This window comes from Vigna unguiculata, chromosome 1 (assembly GCF_004118075.2).
Source record: "Vigna unguiculata cultivar IT97K-499-35 chromosome 1, ASM411807v1, whole genome shotgun sequence".
Lineage (NCBI taxonomy): Eukaryota > Viridiplantae > Streptophyta > Magnoliopsida > Fabales > Fabaceae > Vigna > Vigna unguiculata.
The window spans coordinates 30,234,580-30,257,196 of NC_040279.1; the positions used below are offsets into that span (position 1 = coordinate 30,234,580).

General features: G+C 29.2%; 2 protein-coding genes across 2 annotated transcripts; one reads left to right on the forward strand and one right to left on the reverse strand.

The window, feature by feature from the left end:
• Positions 1 to 6,197: 6,197 nt before the first annotated feature.
• On the reverse strand, positions 6,198 to 8,320 carry LOC114190670. The gene is made up of 5 exons (XM_028079649.1): positions 8,164 to 8,320; positions 7,175 to 8,103; positions 6,877 to 7,100; positions 6,668 to 6,765; positions 6,198 to 6,430 (listed from the first exon to the last, which is right to left on the reverse strand). The coding sequence occupies exons 1-5, from the start codon at positions 8,318 to 8,320 to the stop codon at positions 6,198 to 6,200; spliced, it is 1,641 nt and encodes a 546-aa protein (XP_027935450.1).
• Positions 8,321 to 11,426: 3,106 nt separating this feature from the next.
• On the forward strand, positions 11,427 to 12,955 carry LOC114177105 (peroxidase A2-like). The gene is made up of 4 exons (XM_028062354.1): positions 11,427 to 11,681; positions 11,774 to 11,968; positions 12,053 to 12,218; positions 12,293 to 12,955. Exons 1-4 carry the CDS (start codon positions 11,463 to 11,465, stop codon positions 12,709 to 12,711), a joined length of 999 nt encoding a protein of 332 aa, XP_027918155.1. The 5' UTR covers positions 11,427 to 11,462; the 3' UTR covers positions 12,712 to 12,955.
• Positions 12,956 to 22,617: the final 9,662 nt, after the last annotated feature.

Genomic DNA, 22,617 nt, shown 5'->3' on the forward strand with positions numbered 1-22,617 from the left:
ACTTTATGGAGAAAGAGTAACCCTATCTTTATACTATATAAATAATGATTTGTATAAGTACTCAATAACCACCACCAAGTAAATTAAAAAAAGAAAATAATCCCGTGACTTTCTCTCTTGATGTTATTGATGAATCCATTTCTCTCTCCTTTAGTGCTGAAAAATGTTTACATTATTAGATTTTATATAGAAGATGGAGTTTTATATGAGTAATATAAAATATCCTTAGGTTTAAAGATAGAGAGTTTTTGGTGAAAGAATATGCCAAACATGCCATTAGAATTTGATGTCTCCATCTACTTTGGTACATTCTGTGTCTGCCACACTTTGTTTTTGTTTTTGTTTATGTCAACTTCACTAACTACTCGTCTTGGAATTGTGATCAAATGTGATAACAGTGAATCGCACGCAATGTTCAAAACCCAAAATTAGACAGATTCATCACGTGATCGACATCAAAGTCTTAATGGCACACATAATTGCATTAAATATCTCCACTCTTATTTTGTAGTATCTTTTAACACTTATATATAACACCAAATTCTCTTAAAAAATCATTAACACCTACTACTATATGCTTTTGTAGTTTTGTGTTTAATTACTATCATTATAATTTTTATATTTAATGAGATATTTTTTGTTAATTTATTAAAATAATTTATAAGAAAAAATTTTAATGTCATTTTATTAAGAGTTTTAATATGGATAATTATTTCGTGAATAATTATTTTTAAAAATAAAATTTATAAGTATTTTCTACAAATTTTTTAAACAAAATATTTTTCATAAAATAGTTTACAAAAAAAATTTGTAATAATTTTTAAAAAATTAATTTTCATAACAAAATTTATAAATATTTAAAAAAAATTCAAAACAAAATTAATAGTGATTTTTATAATATTGTATATGTATGGCTACTGGTATGATTTTTTATACTATTGACAAAATTATTTTCCTGAGAATAAGCTTTTTCAAATAATATTTTTCCAACGTATTATCGTTTTATAAAATGTTATATTTATCATATATTATCTTAAAAAATCAATTCTATATTCAACTATTACAAAAAAAAGTTATTTTTTTATTTATGAAAAAGAAAATTTTGTTTTCACTTATTTTTTATCACTATTTTATAAATTAACACTATCACATGATATTGCATTGGATTACTATTTTTAATAGTTATATTTACTTATATATTTCTTTCTATATTAGGTATTTTTTATCTATAAATATAATGTAACTTTATTACGAATTTGGTGGAATATTTCATGTTTTTTTAAATAAAATTTTATTTAGAGTTAAATTAGCATTTTATACTTGTTATATGGGTTAAATATGTTTTTGGTCTCTCAAGTTTCAGTAAATTTTGGAATTAGTCATTCTTCAAAATTTTATACCAATTTAGTCATTCATCTTTAGAAATGCGTGGATTTAGTCTTTCTTATCAAATTTTGTTAAGTTTATTTGACATTTTAAACACATTTTATGATAATATTTAAGTTAACATTGAAGCGAAAATGTGTCAAACGGTGTAAACAATTCAAATACTATCATGAAATGTGCTTGAAACATCATATAAACTTAACAAAATTTGGTTAAAATGACTAAATTCATGCATTTTTAAATATGAAGGACTAGATTGGTCAAAAGTTTTGAAGAGAGACTAATTCCAAATTTTACTGAAACTTGAAGGACCAAAAACATATTTAACCCTTATTTTTATTTTACTTTTATATTAGATATGTATAATCTATGAGTAAGTAAGAAGAAAAAATATGTACAAGAGGTGTTTGATGAAAAGTAACTCAGAGAGTTTCTTACTTTTCATATTGATCTATTAGAAACTTGTTCAATATATAGAGTACAATATCTCATGATATAAAAAAAGAAGTAAAACCTCAAATATCATCATAATACATAATATTTGATAATAATAAAGGAGAATAAAATATATTATATCTCCATCAATAGAATTAAAACCAAGAAATATATAATATCTCTAACATTTATGTTGCTTTCTTCCTCATAGCACTCGTTTGGTGAATACTCCGTAGATAACCAACAATAACAACCAAATTTTCTGCAAAATGTTTTGTACAAAACATCTTTCACAAAAAAAAATTCACAAAAATACTTACAAATTTTATAATTTTATAATAAATAATTATCTACAAAAAAATTATCTACTAATTATAATTCTTAAAAAAAATAAGAAAAAAAGTCTTTCCTTACCCAAAATAACAAATTTACTATAAAATTTGCATGAAAAATTCTAGTAATATAAACTTTTCCCTCCACTCTCGTACATGAGGCATATAATATTTTATTACTGAAATTTGAAAGATATTTTTTTAATTGAACTAGACTCGAGGCTCTTAATTAACACTTTTTGTTTCATTAATTTTACTTTTATCACTAACTTTACAAATACAGTTATGATTATTTGTCATATTCAACTAAAGTCAAAGAAATATACCTGTTTGATACCCAAATAAGTTTAAGTGTATCAATCAAGTGCATCCCGTTAGATTGTCAAAAACAACGTTAAATTTGTGGTGATGTGACAATGCATAACAAATACGTGTCATTGAAAGAAGAAGATGTGTAAAAAAAACAATTGTACAGTGTTACAAATTATTTAATGAATGGTGAAGTTTGAATTTGCCCTATGTCATTTGTGGTCGTTATCATCTTCTTCTTCCTCTCCATTTGCTTGTTTGTTCAGATCTAACCCTCTTCCTAATCCCAAATACACCCTCTTAATTTTTTCCAATAAAAACAAAGCTTCCGAGGAAACCCTAATCTCGGGTTCCTTTCCCCCTCCTCCTAATCAATATCCCCCAGGGTTAGGTGTAGAAACTTCATAACCCTAAAATCCCAAAACTTCAGAACCCTAAAATCCCAAATCTAAAAAGATACATAAAAAATTCAGAATATTTGAAATTGGCATTGGAATTGAAATTACCCTATTGTAGCAACAAATGTCGTTGTACAATTCAAAGAATAAAAGTGACAAAAAAATGAAAGAGGAAAAAAATTATAAGCTTGGTCTAACGTGATTGTGTCATGAATTGGAAGGGAGAGGAAATGGGAATTTAGAACTCAAATTCGGCGTCGATGGTGAAAACTAGAAGATGAAAATCGGTGGAAATGAGAGCGAAATGAGATTGAGATTGCAGAAACCCCCAAATCGCATCAATCTCGATCACCTTCTCACTTCTCACTATGCTTTTATGCTTTTCTTGACTCAGGGCCACTTTGAACATTACAATTTTTTTTAATTCATTTCAAAAAGTCCTATTTTTTATTTAAATTACCACGTCACAAATAATTGATATTCCACGTGTCAAATTTTTGTGTCAACATACTCTTTTAATGGGTCAACGTTAATGACTTTAACGGCGTTAATGAAAATGGACTTAATTGATGCACTTAAACTTATTTGGGTACCAAATTGACACTTTTTTTTTCGCGGGGTACCAATTTAACACCCTTGATCCAAACTGGATACCTTATGAGTAATTAAACCAATAAATAAATACATTAAATACAAGTACGAATACCGAGAGTAAGTTCATATTAATTAGGACTAACTTCCTCGAACGTCTTTCTTTATTGTGGATGGATATTGAATGTTATTTGAATTGATCAAATCTCATTTGAATTAGTGGATAGAAAATGTAGTATGTGGAAATAATAAAATTGAATGTTAAAAGAAGTTTTATGTTAGCATGAACTTGTTAATAAAATTTTGATGTCCATTAATTGGAGTAAAAGTTAAGACGGTGTTGCACTCACTTAAATAGAGATAACTATGTTTCGAAAGTATGTATTAGGGGATTTTCTATTTAGAACTTGTATATATAGATTTATTGGTGATGCTTTTGGAGTTGTTTGATTATATGGAGAGTTCTGCATTTTTTGTTGATATTTATAAAAATATATTGAGATGATTTCTTCTTTTGTGTTTACATTTTAAAAATTAATTTTACCTTTTAAAATATAATTATTTATTACATTTTTGAAAATTGATCGTTATTTTTACAAGTTTTTTTTAAAAAATCGTTTATCTCTGTTTCTTCTTTTTTTCTTTATTTATCAATAGTTATTCTATTATCTTTTCTGATATATTAACTTAAAAACATTACATTATCATCACTTACTGATATAATATCATACATATTTAAAAAATGTGTACACACAAGCGCGACAACGTGTACGCTAGTTTATAAATAATTTGTTTCGTGAATTTTAAGTTGAGAGAAATTATCATAATTCCGGTCAAGTTTTAGCTAATTGTTCAACAAATATATATTTAGCATAATAAATTATTTTTACTCAAATAATTTTCTTCAAAGAATAACTTATTAAATTATTGGGAACTTTCGCCCAACAAATTTTGCCTTGAATACAATTATGCCATATATGTTATTTAAATTTAGTTGAATCTTGATAAAAATGACTAGAATTACATGAACATATGTATATACTTGTACTATTATTTAACTTACTGGATTTAAATTGCTATTTATGTTGTGAAAGTGGATATTGTTTATATTTAATAGAACTAAATTAATGTGATTGATAATTATTTGGGTAGTAATTAACTAGATTGAGAATTCATAATATATATTAAGTATCAAAATAATAAGGCTTAAATACCTTTTTAGTCCTCATTTTCGTAGTGTTTGTTGCGAATGGTTCTCATTTTCACAGAATGTTTAAAATGGTCCTCATTTTTACCGAATGTTTAGAATGACTCTCATTTTTGCAATTCGTGTTTTATTTGGTCCTTTTCTGTAACGTCGTTTAAATCATTAACAGAGCATTGTACATGTGGCACGATTTGTATTAGGGTGTATTACGTGTACTGTACAGGTGGCTTAATTAGATATTTGGAGATAAATAAGTGAGCTAGGGTTTTGGTAGGGAATGTTTGGGCAGTTGGTGAGTTTTGACAATCTTGTTCCTCCATTCCCAATTGGTATTGCTGCAATCTTCTTCTTCCTGCAATCCCATTATATAGGTATGTTACGGTCCCAATCTTCTTCCTTTACCTCTGGTTGTAATCGTTGGAGGCAACCGTGTTGTATCACTTCGTGCACTATTGGTGGTTCAACGAGAAACGAATTAACCCCGATTTGTAGTTGCAGAGAGATGACTGCTTTGAGGATGGCAAGAACTCCAAAGAATATTGGTAGAAAATTTTGGGTACAATCTATTTTTATTTTTGTGTTAATAATAAATTGGTTTTAATTTTTGGTTTATTGATTTACAGAGTGGTGGTTCCAATAATGTGGGCTGCAACTTTTTCAAATGGTGGTGTTAATGAAAAGGATGTCATCATCATGACACAAATGAGACAAATTAATGATTTGGAGAAGTCATTGAAGGTTGCTGAGAAGAGGCTGCAATTAGTAATAGGGTTCACTTGAGTTGTTATTGTATTGTTCGTACTGTTATTGTGTGTAATCTTTTAAAGTCCAATCTGTTTTGTACTATTGTTAAATGAAGAAATGAATTAATTTGATTATGTTGATATTAGTCCCAACATGTTCAAAATGACATCTTAATCTGAGCATTGAAGTAAGTGAAATTGATTTAAGTTTGGGAAAAATTAAATTGATATAAGTCTGGAAGAAGTTAAATTCATAACATTAATTCATCCTCATCAAAATGCACTACATCAATGTTTGGCAAAAGTGAAACTGAACGAAGTTTAAGGAAAGTCAAAATGTAGTACATCAATAATGAATTCTACATCAGAAATTCTAAAAAATAACTAAGATGTTTGTAGCTGCTATCATGGTCTCCTCCTAATCTGTAATTTCATCCTAAACTGCTGAGATGGTTCTTCTGGTGTTGGTAGTGGTGTTGCTTGACTCTCCACTTCATTCCTTGGTGGTTGAGTTGTTTGAGTTTCAGCAGTTGGTGCATTCTCAGCAGTTTGGGCATCTGGTGCAGTCTCAGCAGGTGTTGCAGTCTGCTCATCCACAGACTTATCTGGGCAATTGTTCCTATTATGTCCAATCTAACGGCATATGCTACATTTTTTTATGACTTCCTTTGCTGATTTGTGTGTTATCCTTTCTCAACTCCCACTCTTCCAACCTTCTTTTTTCTTGGGTCTTCCTGGTAAGATTCTCTTATGTGGTGGATAGACGTCAGGGTAGGGAGTTCTTTCCCATAAGGCTTCACCATTGACCGGAAAGATGATGGACTGATATTTCTTCATAGGTGGATCTCCTGAAACATATTGGTATGAAGTCCTCAACATTGACATTGATGAAATTCATTGCTGCAATAGCATGGCAGCAAGGGATAACAGTCAGAAGCCATTTCCTACAGCTGCAATGTTGAGCATCCACATTCACTGTGTACTTATCTCCAACCATGGATATGTGCCTCACTTCAAATATTTTTTCTCCTGACCAGTTGCAAATATCATTACACATATCAGTACACAAATAAGTTGATTGTGTTAAAAAAAGACAAAAACCTAACCTTGGGATCCAATATTTGGTTAACTCTTTTTCCTTATGTAGTCTGTCAAGGACCTTTGGGCAAATGTTTCCTTCAAAAGTTGTAACCTTTTTTCTCTTGGTGACCCACCTTTCCATTAAATAAACTCTGATTTCCTCGAGCATGGTGATTATGGGTTTGCCTCTTGCATCCACTATGACACTATTAAAAGCTTCACTCATATTGTTGACAATTGTGTCGCATATGGCACGACCACTAAATCTAGACTTGGACCAGAACCTGCATAAATAATAGCGTCAGTATTGATATCAGGTATTTGTACAGAAATCAAGTATTCGTACAGAAATCAGGTATTTGTATAGAAATCAGGTATTTGTACAGTAGAGATACCTTGGAGGTATAGCAATAAGGTATCTGTAAGCATCAATATTTAACTCTTTAATTGTTAACATCACTCTTTCCCAAACTGCTGGGTGTGTGCTCCTAGCAGCCTTCCACATGAGTATCTTTAATTTTTTGCCAGAGAATCTTTTTCTGAAATTTGCATATAGATGCCTCATGCAAAACCTGTGCTCAGCAGTGGGTAATAGGTCCTGAATGGCAGGCACTAATCCCTGTGCAATGATAAGATTATTAGTACTTACAACATTAAACAAAAATTAATAAATTGAACATATATTAAACATACCTTTTGTTGGTCAGACATAAAGGTCATTGTTTTACACACGTCAATACCTCCAAGATCACCAATAAGCAATTCCAAGAACCATGTCCAAGTTTCTTTATTTTCAACTTCCACAACAGCATACGCTAAGGGCAATAACTGATCATTAGCATCTCTACCCACAACACTCAACAACTCACCTCCGTATTTTCCTTTTAAAAAACAACCATCCAAACCTATGATGGGTCTACAAACGACAAAGGAATCTTTACATGCTTTTAAACATGAGTAAAACCTCTGAAAAATTGCTTCATCATTATCATTTTTCACTTTGATTTTTATAGTTGATTCAGGATTACATTTTAGTAATTCATGTGCATAGTCGTAGATTCTTTTATATTGCTCTTTAAATGACCCATCTACTATATCTGCAACCATTGCCCTTGTTTTACGAGCTGTTGATATTGACACATGTGTATTCCATTTTCTTAAAGCCCTTTGTCTTACATCATTTATCTTTAGCTTTGGATTCTCTATTAGAGTTTGGTCCAAGGTTTCACTAAGCCACTTTGCTTTAATGATATTAATCTTGAACTCCCTGCTACAAGAATGAACATCAAGTAGTTTCCTCAATTGCCAAATCTTACAGCTACGAACATAGGAACAATATGCGGACCATTGACATTTATTTTGTGCACCCAAACAACCAACCATAACTCGCTTACTATCATTTTTCACAAATTTCAGATTTCTCCATGCATGAATAGCATAAGCCCTAATGGCATCCTTGAAGTGGTTGTTGTCTAGAAAAATAGTTCCTACTTCCCATTTGTAATCCGCCATACTTTTTGGCATTACAAATGTCTGGAATGGACCACATCCTGTCCTTTCATCATTGTTTTCTTCATCCCCAGTTGTTTCACTCTCGCTATCTGGCCCACTAAGTAATTCTTCTAAATGTCATTCATCATCAAATAACTCGATTAAATGACGTGCTCTATTTTCAAATTTACCTCTGCTAGAATCATCACTTTCAGGCATAGTTTCCACTTCAATTTCACCTTCCACTTCAACATCACTATTCAGACCACTGGCATCCCCAATCTCTACTTCAGCAGCCTCTTCATGGGCCTCTACTTCACCACCGTGGTGGACAATAACATTTATCATCACTCATTGCCCTAAAGTAAATTAAACAGATAAAAAAGATGTATTATTAAGCCTACTTTAACACAATGGGGGACCACTGCTACGATCAATTACAAATAAAATAATGGGAACCATTACACCAACATCGACAACCGACAAACAAACCAACTAAAATAATACCCCACTGAACCCCACCTACAGACACAAACTACACAAAATCATGGAAGTAATTTAGAAACCATGCAGAACATCACAACAATCGAAAGACAAACAAACCCAAAAATAGAATTACGAAAACCCTAACCCACAAGCAAACACAACCCAGAAAACCCTGAACCCACTTACCTCGATGATGATTAACTAGAAAATTGAAATGAAGAGTGCAACTGCAATCCAATGATGAAATGGCAAGTATTAGCTGCTTCCTCTGCAAATCTAAACTCGAACTCAAGAAAGACGAAGATAAAGAAATTTCCCTAATTGCAAAATTTCCCCTAAATTAAAAAATTAACGTTAATTAGCCACCTGTATAGTACACGTAACACACCCTAATACAAACCGTGCCACCTGTAAAATGTTCCATTAATGATTTAAACGGCGTTACAGAAAAGGACAAAATAAAACACGAATTGCGAAATTGAGGACCATTCTAAACATTCGGTAAAAATGAGGACCATTTTAAACATTATGTGAAAATGAGGACCAAAAAGGTATTTAAGCCAAATAATAAAAAAAGAATATGTTTAACTAATTTCTAAATCAGAAGTCTCATTAAACAACTACCCCGATTTCACGTAAGTGGCTAGATTATTATCCTGATTAAATGTTAATGTTTGATAAATATGCTCAATATAAATATATATATATATATATATATATATATATATATATATATATATATAATTAAAATCAATTGCATTTAGATATGAATGTTTAGATGTTCATAATAGACTCCATAATCAACTCACGACGACTTGCGAGCAGTAATTTAGGTAATTAAACAACAATCCTACAAAAATGAGTCATGGTTACACTTAACATTTGAATATGTTTTGAACAAAATTTGCACTTTGAAAGCATATGCTTTTGTATTATTGTTATTAAGGTGTACGTTATTTGAAGTAAAAATATATCATTGGAGCCGAAACAGATTAAGAAGTTGTCAAAAAAAAGTACACAAATGAAATTATCAGATATATGATTATTTTAAAAGTTTGAAGAGACTTAGGACCACAAAAAGTGGATATTTCTCTTAATGTCTTTACTTCATCTTCGGTTAAGATCCTACCAAACATGGCACACTCAATTAATTTCAAAGGCATCATACATAAGTTTTGATACAAAAGTTCACATTTCGCTAGATAAAGAACCTATAAGTAAATGTGAATGATAATTATATTTTGACAATTAAATTTTAATAATTTGTTTTTTACAATTTGAGGTGACATTTAAGTGATTTTAAAATATAAAAAAATGAAAAATGAAAAATAATTTAGAGAATATCATCTTGGATCGTAAAAGATAATTTTTCATAAATGAAATGAGAATGATTGAATAATAGTTTAATATATTAAGAGAGAGCTTAACAAAAAAATTCCTTATAAAGAACTTGCATTTATCAACTTCTACATAAATAACATTAAAATCCCAGCAATAAAATCAATTACTTTGTAATTAATTCACATGACCAAATAGCTTATCACATAAAAAGTAATATGATATGAACATTTATATGTTTTTCTTTTTGTTTTAATTAAATTACATTAACTTACTGCACTGTTTCATTGTTTTGTCTTGCCATCATATTTATTATGTATGTGAGAAGATTTTTAAGTAGATAAACCACACTAATAATATTTTATTAGACGATGATATTTTGATAACTAAATTTTAATAATTTGTTTTTACAACCTAAAGTAGTATTTTTTGAGTGGTCTTAAAATATAGAAAAATAAAGAAAGGAAAATTATTTTTAAAAAAATGTTACCTAAAATTATAAAATTATAAAAGAAAGTTTTCAAAATCGTTAAAAAATTACTTTTCCATCTTATAGTATGTATATTTGTTATTCTTCAATGATACATGTTTTGTTTAGACGATGTCTTTGAGATTTTAGTTTTGCTTTTGTGTGTATTTTTTGATTTGTAAAACACATATTTGGATATTTTCTTATTAATTAGCACATGCTTATAATTTTCTTACAAAATGTTAATGTGTAATATATCTGCGGTGTATATTTGGTATATCAGTGTTTTTTTAGAGTTACTCTTTTTCTCTCTCAGAAATATAATGTATATAAACATAAATATTTTAAATTAGTAACATATACAAATCTTACTTTGTGGTGGTTTCCATTTCTGAATGTGAATTGTCCCTGTCATTTTACATCCCAGTGTTACTTCTCGTCCATAATGGTCATCTTTTCCATAACATGCAATTTCAAAAGCATCTAGAACTGGAAAAATCATATTCACGATGGCCACATAATGACACGCATATATGTTCCTCACTGATTACAGACATGTTTCTATTGGTTACACATTATCAGTGACTAGATGTTGTACCTTAATGTTTTGTTTTCCCATGCTGACTTAGACGTTGTACCTACGAAGAATGACTGAAAAACAATCTATCAAACGTTTAGCTCGTTAATAATTTTCCTAACACAACAACCATGTCCCTTAGAATCTTCTATCTTTTTCATCTTCAATGTTAAACACCTCCCAAGAATCTTATTGTAACAGTTCAACGCTTAACTATGGAAAAAGAAAAATTAGAATTTATGACAACTGACAACTTGAATTTTGCAATCTTGTTCTGATTTTCCATTCAATCACTTCATGCAGGTTTTATGACATTTAACTGATAAATTCTAAGTCATGCACTGAGATAGAATTTATATATGGTGCCAAATATGGACTCAAGTAGCGCAAGGTAGTTAAGTGGTAATAATTATGGTTTGAATTTTCCTTTCAACGTCTGCTGTGTGCACCTAATGATTACTACAAATCCTATTTTTTAGGCCTTTCACCTAGCTTATGCTTGCAAGTAATGTAACAGTGAAAACTTTATCTCCAAGCAAATTATAAATTTTTCAAAATGTACACTTTCTTATATATATGCCACCTAGATTCCATGCATTATTCACAAGAAGTCATCAAATATGTCTTCTTTAACTCATTCCCTTCTCACCACCACCATTTTCTTAATTCTCACAATCTTTCTTCATCCATCAAATGCTCAACTGAGTTCAACCTTCTATTCCACCACATGCCCTAACGTCTCTTCCATTGTGCGCAGCGTTATTCAGCAGGCTCTGCAATCTGATACTCGTATTGCTGCAAGCCTAACTCGTCTTCATTTTCATGATTGCTTTGTTAATGTACACATTTCAAGAAGCACATATAATTCATTCTGTTTTTGGTACCATCATGCACTGTCAGATATCAGAAAAATACTACTTTTGAGTTTCAGGGATGTGATGGGTCTCTTTTGTTAGACCAAGGTGGGAACATAACGCTGAGCGAGAAAAATGCAGTCCCCAACAATAATTCCGCTCGTGGCTTCAACGTAGTCGACAACATAAAGACATCTCTTGAAAATTCATGCCCTGGTGTTGTATCTTGTGCTGATATTCTTGCCCTTGCTGCTGAAGCTTCTGTGTCTTTGGTAATTTACTTGTTCTTATCGTTCATTTCTTGTAAGAAAAGAACAAAGACTTTTCCCACAACATGACAACCTAAATATTTGCAGGGAGGAGGACCTTCGTGGACCGTACTACTAGGTAGAAGGGACGGTTTGATTGCAAACCAATCTGGTGCTAACACTTCCATTCCCGCACCAACTGAAAGCTTGGCCAATGTCACAGCAAAATTTGCTGCCGTAGGCTTAAACATAACTGATCTCGTTGCATTATCTGGTAATCGTAGTTACAACTTTTCAGGCCACGATTAATTACGACATATGTTTATTAACTAGTGTTTGGTTTCGAAGGTGCACACACTTTTGGTCGTGCACAGTGCAGGTTTTTCAACCAGAGGCTGTTCAACTTCAGTGGAACGGGTAACCCTGATCCCACGCTGAACTCAAGCTATTTAGCAACCCTGCAGCAAAATTGTCCACAAAATGGAAGCGGGAACACTCTGAACAACCTTGACCCTTCTTCCCCAGACACCTTCGACAACAACTACTTCCAAAATCTTCTCAACAATCAGGGTCTTCTTCAAACAGACCAAGAACTTTTTTCCACCAGTGGCTCCGCCACAATATCCATCGTCAACACCTTCGCCAACAACCAAACCGCGTTCTTCCAAGCCTTTGCTCAGTCCATGATTAACATGGGTAATATTAGCCCCTTAACAGGAAGCCAGGGAGAAATCAGATCAGATTGTAAGAAAGTCAATGGAAGCTAAAAAATAAAGAATCCCATGAGGCACAACTTGTTCTTCACACATTACACACACACACAAACACACATATATATACACACACACAAACTTAAAACTATATAAAAACATAGGTTTGTGTTCGTTGTGTGATCATGTCAGGGTATGGTAGAACTTCGAAATCAGTATCTGCATGTTGGACTATTGGTTTGTTTTCTTACGTAAAGTGATGTTATAATAAGTTTTTATAATAAATTTGCGTTTGTAGTAACATGTTTTACTTGATACTTGATTCAGCTGTTACTTTAATTTCTTTTACCATGGTCACAAATCAACTTTAAAAATTAAGTAGCTAGATGGTACCTATTTCGAAATTACAGCTAGTCGTGGTTGAAAGGAGAGAAATGTGGAATGACCCAAATGGTTCGACGAGACGATGATGTTGGAAAATGAAGATAAAATGTTGAAAAACTAGTAACCATTGATACAGTGTAGAAGAAAAGAAATAAAACGATAATATATTATTTCTATACCTTTTATGTGAATGTAAAATTCATTTTACCGTCTTATTTATGGATAAGATCAGTTGAAGGAGATAAAAAATATTTAGATTTATATTTAAATTTAGAATAATGACACTATCATTCATTTTTTTAACTTACATTCTTTATTTTTTAATGTAACTTAATGTTAATCATTAATTAATTTATCTTCTTTTAAAGAATTAATAACTCGTACTAAATCAGATAAAAAATGAAAATCATATAATTTTCTTTAGATTTATAGAAAAAACGGATTTTTTATAAGATATTACTTATTACAATAATACCTAAAAAAACTACTTTTTATTTAATTTTTCTATATTTATTTCTTTCAATCGTACGAAATTAACTTGTAAAAGTAGAATTTTGGTAATAGATCTATTATTTGGTCATATAAATAGAAACTTTCTCATTTCTACGTTTTTCAATTCTTTCGTATTTGTTTCCTTATACTATTTGATCTAATAAAAAAAATTGTACTTTCGTTCAAAACTACTTAATATAATGAAAAACGTTAAGAAAATAGAAATACGCGCTATAAATATGTTCTTTCTACTTTTTTGTGTTTGTTTCGTTCCTATAATAGAACATTTAAAAAAAAACATCTAATTGGACTTGGAGCGTGACCTTGAATGAAAGTTGAAGGGGTTCCTACAGGGAATAAATACTTGGAGCTCATATCGGAAAACTTTCAATATTTTTTTTAAATTTTTTAAAAGTGTTAGAGTATCCTGAATACTCTAGAGTTAATAATTTTTTCTGATAAAAAAAAAATCGGAAGATTTCCATAAACTTTAAAAACTAACAAACCTTTTAAAATGGGTATATCGATTATTAGCTAAACAATTATCTAACTTCACTAACTTAGAGTTGAGTTCGTGTTTTTATTTTTGAAAGTTCATAGTTTTTTTCTTGCAACTTCTTTGTAGTGTAAGTAAATAACAACTCAAATCAATTGAAAATATTTGTTTGTAGAATTAGTTATAAATTTTGAAGTTTGTGGTCGTTGTTCAATTTTATTTTATTTTTTCAAAATCTAATCCATATGAGTTTTAAACTTGTGAACATGTTTACGGTAGTACTACATTTGAAGGAGCATTGTTCTTTAAAAATTTTGAGCAAGGAGAAAACGATAAGTGGAATAATTAAAAGAATATCTTTTGTAGATTAAGTTATAATTGTTTAATATATGAATATATTCTATTTTTACTAAATTTTCTAGAATCTAAATAGTTATTTGTCCTATTTAGAAAATTTTACATAGAAGCTACCATTTATTTTTATTACAAATACGATTTCCTATTAATATATATGACAATTGGAACTTTGAACAATATTTATTTCTGGTTTTAATTGAGTTTTGATATTTTGGAGTTTTTTTTTTTGTAAAGTAAAACTTATTAAAATGAATAAATTTTAATTTGTCAAGGAAGAGTTATGAGTAAAATATAACTTTTGTATGAAAGAAAATACTTAAGGTTAAGAATAAACTGGAATCATCTTGAGATAATCTTTATGAAATTAATATATCTTTTTTTATATATATTTTTAAGGATTTTGTTGTTGCCTAATTTGAAAGTTTCAATTACGAGGGAAGTTTTAATTTAAATTTTAATAACCATTAGACAATTAAATGAGATTATTAATTTTACATAAAAATTATTTGATAAGTAAAAATTGAAATCAATTTTTTTTCTAAATGATGAATTTTCTAACGATTAGTAATGTACATGTACGTTAGTTTCGAAACACAATAGTAAGGAAATTAGAAGGGGTAAGTTTAAATTTAATAATAATCACTTTAAAAGAATGAGGTATATTTTTTCAATAATATTATAATATATTAGGAACTCACCAGTTAGAATAATTTTTATAAAAAATCTAGAATATCTCTACTAAAATTATTGATTAGTTAAAATTGACATAATCTTCAAAAATTAAGTTTTACTTTGATGTGTACATTACAACTATTTTGTTATTTTCTATGGAATTTTAATTATTTTAGATAAATATGGATTTGTAATGGGAAGAAAATAACTTCTTTAGAATTAACTATAAATTTGAACATATCTAGTGGTTGTTATTAGAGATGGCAAATAAATCCGTCCCCGTGGGTATTGTCCGAACCCGTCCCCGTTTTGACGGGGAATCCCCGCATTGACTGGGTATGGGTATGGGTATGGGGAATCCCCGACTTTTTCAGTTGGGTATGAGGATGGGTATGGGGATGTACATATACCCGCCATAATACCCGTCCCCGCCATATCTTCATTCTCGTTTAAATTATTAAAATATTCACAATTAATTAAGTAACTCCTATATATATATATATATATATATATATATATATATATATATATATATATTTTCTTTTTTTTTCTTTTAATTATTTCATTTGTCATGAAACTCATTCTCATCTCCAATATATTTTTTATCTTATCATAACCTTTATGTAATTATGTTAAAATGATGTATGTTAATAAAAAAAAAATATTATGCCTCACATTTGAATATTTATATTATTTTTTAATATTTTTATTTATTATAAATTTTCCTTTCATGAGAATGTTTATACTCTCAATTTAAGATAATATAAAAAAAATTCTTTACTTATTATTATTATTATTATTATTATTAATTTTTGTTTAATTTGAAGAACTCTTTTGTTTCATTGAAATAATTTTCGTTATTTTTCAACCATTAAGTATATATGTTGATATTTGAAAAGTTTTCTTAGTTCTCTAAGATATATTTCATCTTATCATACCTTAGTTATACATTTGATTTCCTTTGTGTGATTTTTTTCGATAGTCTCTCAAATTATTTCTAAAACACACATTTGTTAGTTTTTTAATATTTTTATTTATTGTTTTTATTTTTATCATGTAGAATAATATTTCGATATATTCTATCTAATTATTTTTTATTTTATAACTCATTGTTAATCATAATGTAATTTTTTCACTTTCAATTCTGTTTGAAGTGGTTAAAATTTTATATATATATATATATATATATATATATATATATATATATATAATGATATTTAGGAATAGTATATGATAATTCACTACAAGAAAAACATGAAATGGTGACTGATTTAGTCAGTAACCCATATCAGTCACTATTTTTCGTCATTGGTGGTAGTAGTTGATTTATTGTCTGAATCAATGACTAAATTAGTGACTGATTCAATGATCGAATCGATACTTGATTTAGTGACCAATTTAATTACTAATTTATTTGTAATTTAATGACAATTTTTTTTGTCACTAATGATATTTCTATTTAATTTTAACCACTTCAAACGTAATTTAATAATTAGTTCTCTAATGTATTTTTCATTTTATCATACCTTAATTATACATTTGATTTCCTTTGTGCGATTTCTTTCGATAGTCTCTCAAATTATTTCTAAAACACACATTTGTTAGTTTTTTAATATTTTTATTTATTGTTTATTTTCATCATGTAGAATAATATTTCGATATATTCTATCTAATTATTTGTTATTTTATAACTCACTATTAATCATACTGTAATTTTTTTCACTTTAATTGTATAAATAACTTTTATTTACTACAATATAAAAATTTAATGTAATTGCTATGAATATTTTTTTGTCACTATCCAACATATATTGAAGTTCAAAAGATACAAAATCTATGTCAAAATTTTATTATTATGTTTATTATTTGTTCTTTGTGTCATTTTGATCAAGTGATGTATTATAACTTTTATTAGTGTATAAAAAAGAGATTTATTATAATTTAAAAAATTGAAGTAAACAAACATTTAAAATATATTTTAATTTGAATATTTTTTTTCCTTTTATTATTATGTTTATTATTTGTTCTTTGTGTCATTTTGATCAAGTGATATATTATAACTTTTATTAGTGTATAAAAAAGAGATTCATTAGAATTTAAAAAATTGAAGTAAACAAACATTTAAAATATATTTTAATTTGAATATTTGTTTTCCTTTTATATTTTTTTGAAATATTTTTTAATTTTATCAACTAAGTTCATCAATGTTGTAGTTTGCAAATTTAATAAATGTTTTGGTTCACATGAAATTTTATTTGGTATTCTAATATAAAATGTAAACAATTATAATTTATTTTAAGGTATTTGACATCGAAGAAAATCCTCCTAATATTGAATATTTCATAATATTATGTTTTCTTTACCGTAATTTTTTTTCTTTTATAAAAATTAATATTAAAGTAGTTAGAACACGGGTACGGGTATGGGTACGAGATTATACCCGGTGGGGATGGGGATGGGAAAAAAGTTTGATACCCGTTGGGTTTGGGTATGGGGATGGGGATGAATTTTTTATGCGGGGATGTGTATGGGATAGCGAAACCCGTCCCCGCCCCGCCCTGTTGCCATCCCTAGTTGTTATTAGTAGAACAGAGAACATCATCTTAAATTATTGTCTATAATTATTGATGTGTAATTGATCCTAAGTATTATTTTTCTCGTAAAATTGGATGTGCTAGGGAGATGTTTAGATTCAGATTAAGACAAACACAATTCTTAGTGGAATTAGTTATAGAATTAAAAATAAAATTTGCGGTAGTATGAACTTCATAGAATTTTCTGTAATTGGGTAAGCATTGTTGAACTTGATTAGTATTTTTTATATTCAAATTTAAGATTTTAGGACTAATATTAGAATTTAGAATGAGTTAGCAATCAGTTTTGGTATTATGAATTTTATAAAAAAAATGCATGTTGCCATTAAGATATTAATTAATGTATTGCTTACGACATGTTTGTGATATTAACTTTGTGGAACTATCTACCATTGCTTATGAATAACTGAGTTTGGTTAATAATTTTTCCTAAAATTTTGACGTTAGAAATAATTAGACGTTGGGATCTCCCGAAACAATTTCCGTAGATTTAATTGTGAGTTTTTACTTTTCTGCAGTATATGCTAATAAATATTGTGGACAAAATTGACTTATAAATTTTTTTAAACTTTTATTTTTGAATAGACTATATTAAGAATAATTAACCACTAAATTTTTTTGGAGAATGAGCTTTTATGAATTATAGTGATGAGTTTCTTAAATTCGTATTGTTTTACTCAAAAATGCTATTGTACGAAGAATTGTCATATTACTTATAATAGTAACTATGATCATATGATTATAAATATAAGAAAAAATATGGTGATATTATTAGTGAATTAATTTGATTAGTGAATTATGGTAAAGTGTTTAGTTTGGGTTAATCATGATGATAAATATATCATATATCTTTTGGTTTTCATTCTATTGATAGGGATATTATATATTTTATGCTCTTTTATTGTTATGATGATATATATTAGATTTTATTTTTTCCTTATATCATGAGATATTGTAATTTATATATTGAATAAATTTCTAATAAATCAATATGCACACTCTCATCCTGGCACTTTCAATAAAAGTATTTCTCCTCAACCTTTTCTTTCTTGTGTTTTATCAAACAATAACATGATATCAGATGGAAGAACACCTTCTGCCAGTACTTTCTCTTCATCATTTACCTGTTTAACTCATGACGAGTTTGGTTTCTCCTCACCCTTTATTTCTTCATCTTGAAAAAAACGATGCATTTGTTTTTGTATATCTCTTTCTTGTTGATAACAATTATCAACAATGAAACAAAAAAATCTCAAGGTTTTTAAGATTCTCTTCATCCTACTACTTTCTATAATGTTACTTCCAAGTTGGGTCTTCCTAATCTCCATGCCCACCTTGAGAGAGAGAATGATAAAGATATCATATATCTCCTGGTTTTAATTCTATTGTTATAGATATTATATATTTTATTCTCTTTTATTATTATGAGATATTTTGTTTTATGACGATACATATTAGGTTTATTTTTTCTCTTATGGTTGTGTTTGGTTCGGTGTTGGAGAAAATTACTTACTTCTCATTCAACATGAATTTTTTACCCTCTAATTGATTTTAGAAATCAAACACGTACGGATTATGCATTAGAAAGTCAATTCTACATCAATTTGACGCAGAACCAAACATGCACTATACCATGAGATATTGTAATTTATATATTACACAAGTTTATGATAAATCAGTATACAAACTCTCATTATGATACTTTCAAATAAATATTTCTCTTAAACTTTCTCTTACTTGTATTTTATCAAACATAATAGATGACACTAGTCCATAAGGAGATATTTATGATCACAAAACATCTTAATAAGTATTGTTGATTTAAAAGTCTTATCTTTCGTTCGTGTAAGTGGTTTTGTATGTTAGAGCTTTCTATTTGATTAAATTGTGATTTAGAATTTATCATGAGATTAGTGGTTTAAGTCCCTGGTTTGTTTTTGAAATTGATACCGTAATTATTTTTGGAGTTTTTAATCATAGGAATATATAAGTATCTTCATTGAATTAGTTTTGTTCATCCTTAACATGACATTCGTGTTATTTAGATGTTTAAATTTTGAATTTTTAATATTGAAATTAATTGTTGAATATTTACATTTAATTATTGGATGTTTGAAATTAAAATTAAAAATATAGGAATATTAAAAGTTATTGGGAGTAATTAATTATTTTAATATATAGGAGTGACTTAATAATTATGTCATCATTTTGTTTACAAGTTTAGAGATTAAATTGTGTAGGTAATCTATATAATACGTTTAAAAATAAATAGAGAGAAAATTGTAGTTTAGATTATTAATTTTTATGTATGAAAAACTCTAAATCGAGAAGCAAAAAGAGTGGACTAGGTAGATTTGAAACTTGGTTCTCTTAGGTAATTTGGGGATTGATTACTAAGGAGAGGATGTTGGTTGACATAGATACTCATTTGGGAAGTCTTCAAGCCCAAATGCTGCTAGTTTTAGTACTTATTTGGGATTCATAGCTCGACGACATGTTTCTATGTCCTTTGTGCATGATATGAGTTTGAAAAGATAGAGAACAACCTCACGTGACATGATATTGAGTTATATGAACACTAGTTAATTTCATTATTAACCTACATTCATAATGAATTGATTAATGTTTCATAAGTTTCTTTGTGCAATAAAATTTTGAAATTTATAACATTGAGTTGGTAAGAAAGAAAGTCTTATCCACCATTGCCACAAAATAGAGGGATTTTAAGGCTTTCTTGACACAAGAACACATAAAGCATAAAGATTATAGTTCCTATGTCAACTATCATATCAGTAAGGAGGATTGGATGCAATTTCATCTGACTAGTTGAATGATTCTATCAAAAGGTTAGTTTTTGACAATTCTTATAATGACACAAATTTATTTACAATATTTTGTTGACTCGCTTTTTTTATTTGCATTGCAGGTAAAAAGACTAGTCGCCCAGGAATGGCAAAAACTAAATGACGCATCCCACCTATTGTCATAAGGAGATACACATTTTTGGAGCAACGCCTCATGAAAGCTCAAGCAGAGGCAATAGGGAAAGAGTTTGTTGACCTCCCCAATATGAGATGTGGAAGGCTACTTGCAATAGATTAGCAAATGACTTTACGATTTGCACATATCTTAACTATAAAAATCGTAAATACAAATATACAAATTACTATTATTATTTCCCCAACATTTATAGGGCTTATATTTAGGTTTCAGATTAATTATTGATCCCTTGTGAACTTCTTTGTCCATGTGACCATGGGGCAACATCTTTGTTCATGTGAATGACAATAATAACGTTAATCCTCTAGAGTATGATAAGAATAAAAAATTGTTTTACTTTGAAGATCCATCACAACACATCATTACCATCGACGTGAGAATAATCTAACTTCACGCTTACATGAAAGGGATGACTATACATGGCCTCTTTCCCTAAGCTCGATCTAGCGTGAGCTTGCTTCTCATATAGGTTTGCAATTGTTAGCTCCAGTTCAAAAAAATGTTTTAAGGTATCCTCTTCCTTTTTCTTACTCAATTGCATCAAGCATTTTTTTTTTCATATCATTTTAGAGATCCTTATGGTATGTTTTTTGTAATGGTGGCAATGAAAACACAAATTGAAAGGGAAAAAAATTAGTTAACAATAAAGAAGAGAATTATTATATTGTTTTATTCGCTGGATTTGTTTACAAAGAAGGACTCAAGTCACGACCTAGTGTGAGCCATGACACATAGGAATAAGAAAAAAGAAATTTCAGAGAAGATGATGAGATAATAAAGAGTGAAAGTAGAAGCTAGATAACAACCAACAACCCCATCAGAGGTGACGCTTCCCCTTCTATAATCCACTATACACATAGTCACCCAATTGTCTATTGGGAATCTTTTCTCTCTCACTCTTGTGCCTACCCACAAACTTTGATGATTGCCTTTTGTTGATTAGTCCATCGCCTTTATTTGATGATTTTTTCACTTGAGCCCTTTACATGTTATAATATTCCTTAGTTGAGCATGTTACATAGGACTCCTTTTTTTGTCGTGGTCAAGACAATATTTTGACGACAACCATAGGAAGACCAAAACACCCAAGACATGTGCGTGATACTGGTGTGACATGTGTCTCCAAGATTACTTCAGTCCACCACCACCGAGAAATGCCAACTCTTGCAATAAGGATGCCTTGCATAAAGTGGAGACACAATTTAAAGAAAAATTTAATCAAATTTGGCAGTCCTTGCAACAAGAGTTTGATGAAAATTTATAGTCTTTTGCTCGTTCTCAGTAGCATACTCAAGGAACAACTTATACACTTCCCGAGTTCATTAGAGTGAGCACCAAAAGGTTATGTTCTGTTGCAAATCCCTTAATGAATCACACTCACACTAATGTACCAAATCAATGTGAGTTATATGTTTAAGATAATATCTCTCGTTTAGTTGTAATTGGACAACAAAAAGAGGGAGAGTTGATAACATCTATATTGTCCCTTTATATTTTGATATGACACGGGTAGTGGTTGATGAAGCTCGAGTACCTCCACCAAATATAGAGGTTAATTGGTTGGGGAGGCTTTAGGCACATTTTTGGCTTAGCTTAAACATTTGGTCATGACAATCTCAGCACGGGTACATGAACTCAATTCAATGCATTTTTTCTAAGTTAAGGCAAAGATATTAACACCTTATTTTTTTACCCAATATTTCTATGAATGATAAGTGTTTATAACGACCAAGAGATATAAAAATATGTCTAGAATCACATCTCTAAGTTGTTCAATCTTGAAACCCAGTTCTAAAGACATTTTTCAATGTTTAGATACAACAAAAATCATACAAAATCAACCATGTAACATTAAGCACTAAGGAAGAACTTAAGAGCCATGTAACATATTTCTTTTGCAAAGAAAAAATACATAAAGATGAGATTCCTGACATTCACCCAATGAAAATAGGAGTTAACTACTACTAT

Coding starts and splice junctions, on each gene's coding strand:
- LOC114190670 (XM_028079649.1), bottom strand. CDS start 8,320: ATGATAAATGTTATTGTCCACCACGGTGGTGAAGTAGAGGCCCATGAA. Junction 8,104..8,163: donor AAGTGATGATTCTAGCAGAG/GTAAATTTGAAA, acceptor AATGACATTTAG/AAGAATTACTTAGTGGGCCA. Junction 7,101..7,174: donor TTATGTCTGACCAACAAAAG/GTATGTTTAATA, acceptor ATCATTGCACAG/GGATTAGTGCCTGCCATTCA.
- LOC114177105 (XM_028062354.1), top strand. CDS start 11,463: ATGTCTTCTTTAACTCATTCCCTTCTCACCACCACCATTTTCTTAATT. Junction 11,969..12,052: donor CTGAAGCTTCTGTGTCTTTG/GTAATTTACTTG, acceptor AAATATTTGCAG/GGAGGAGGACCTTCGTGGAC. Junction 12,219..12,292: donor TGATCTCGTTGCATTATCTG/GTAATCGTAGTT, acceptor TTGGTTTCGAAG/GTGCACACACTTTTGGTCGT.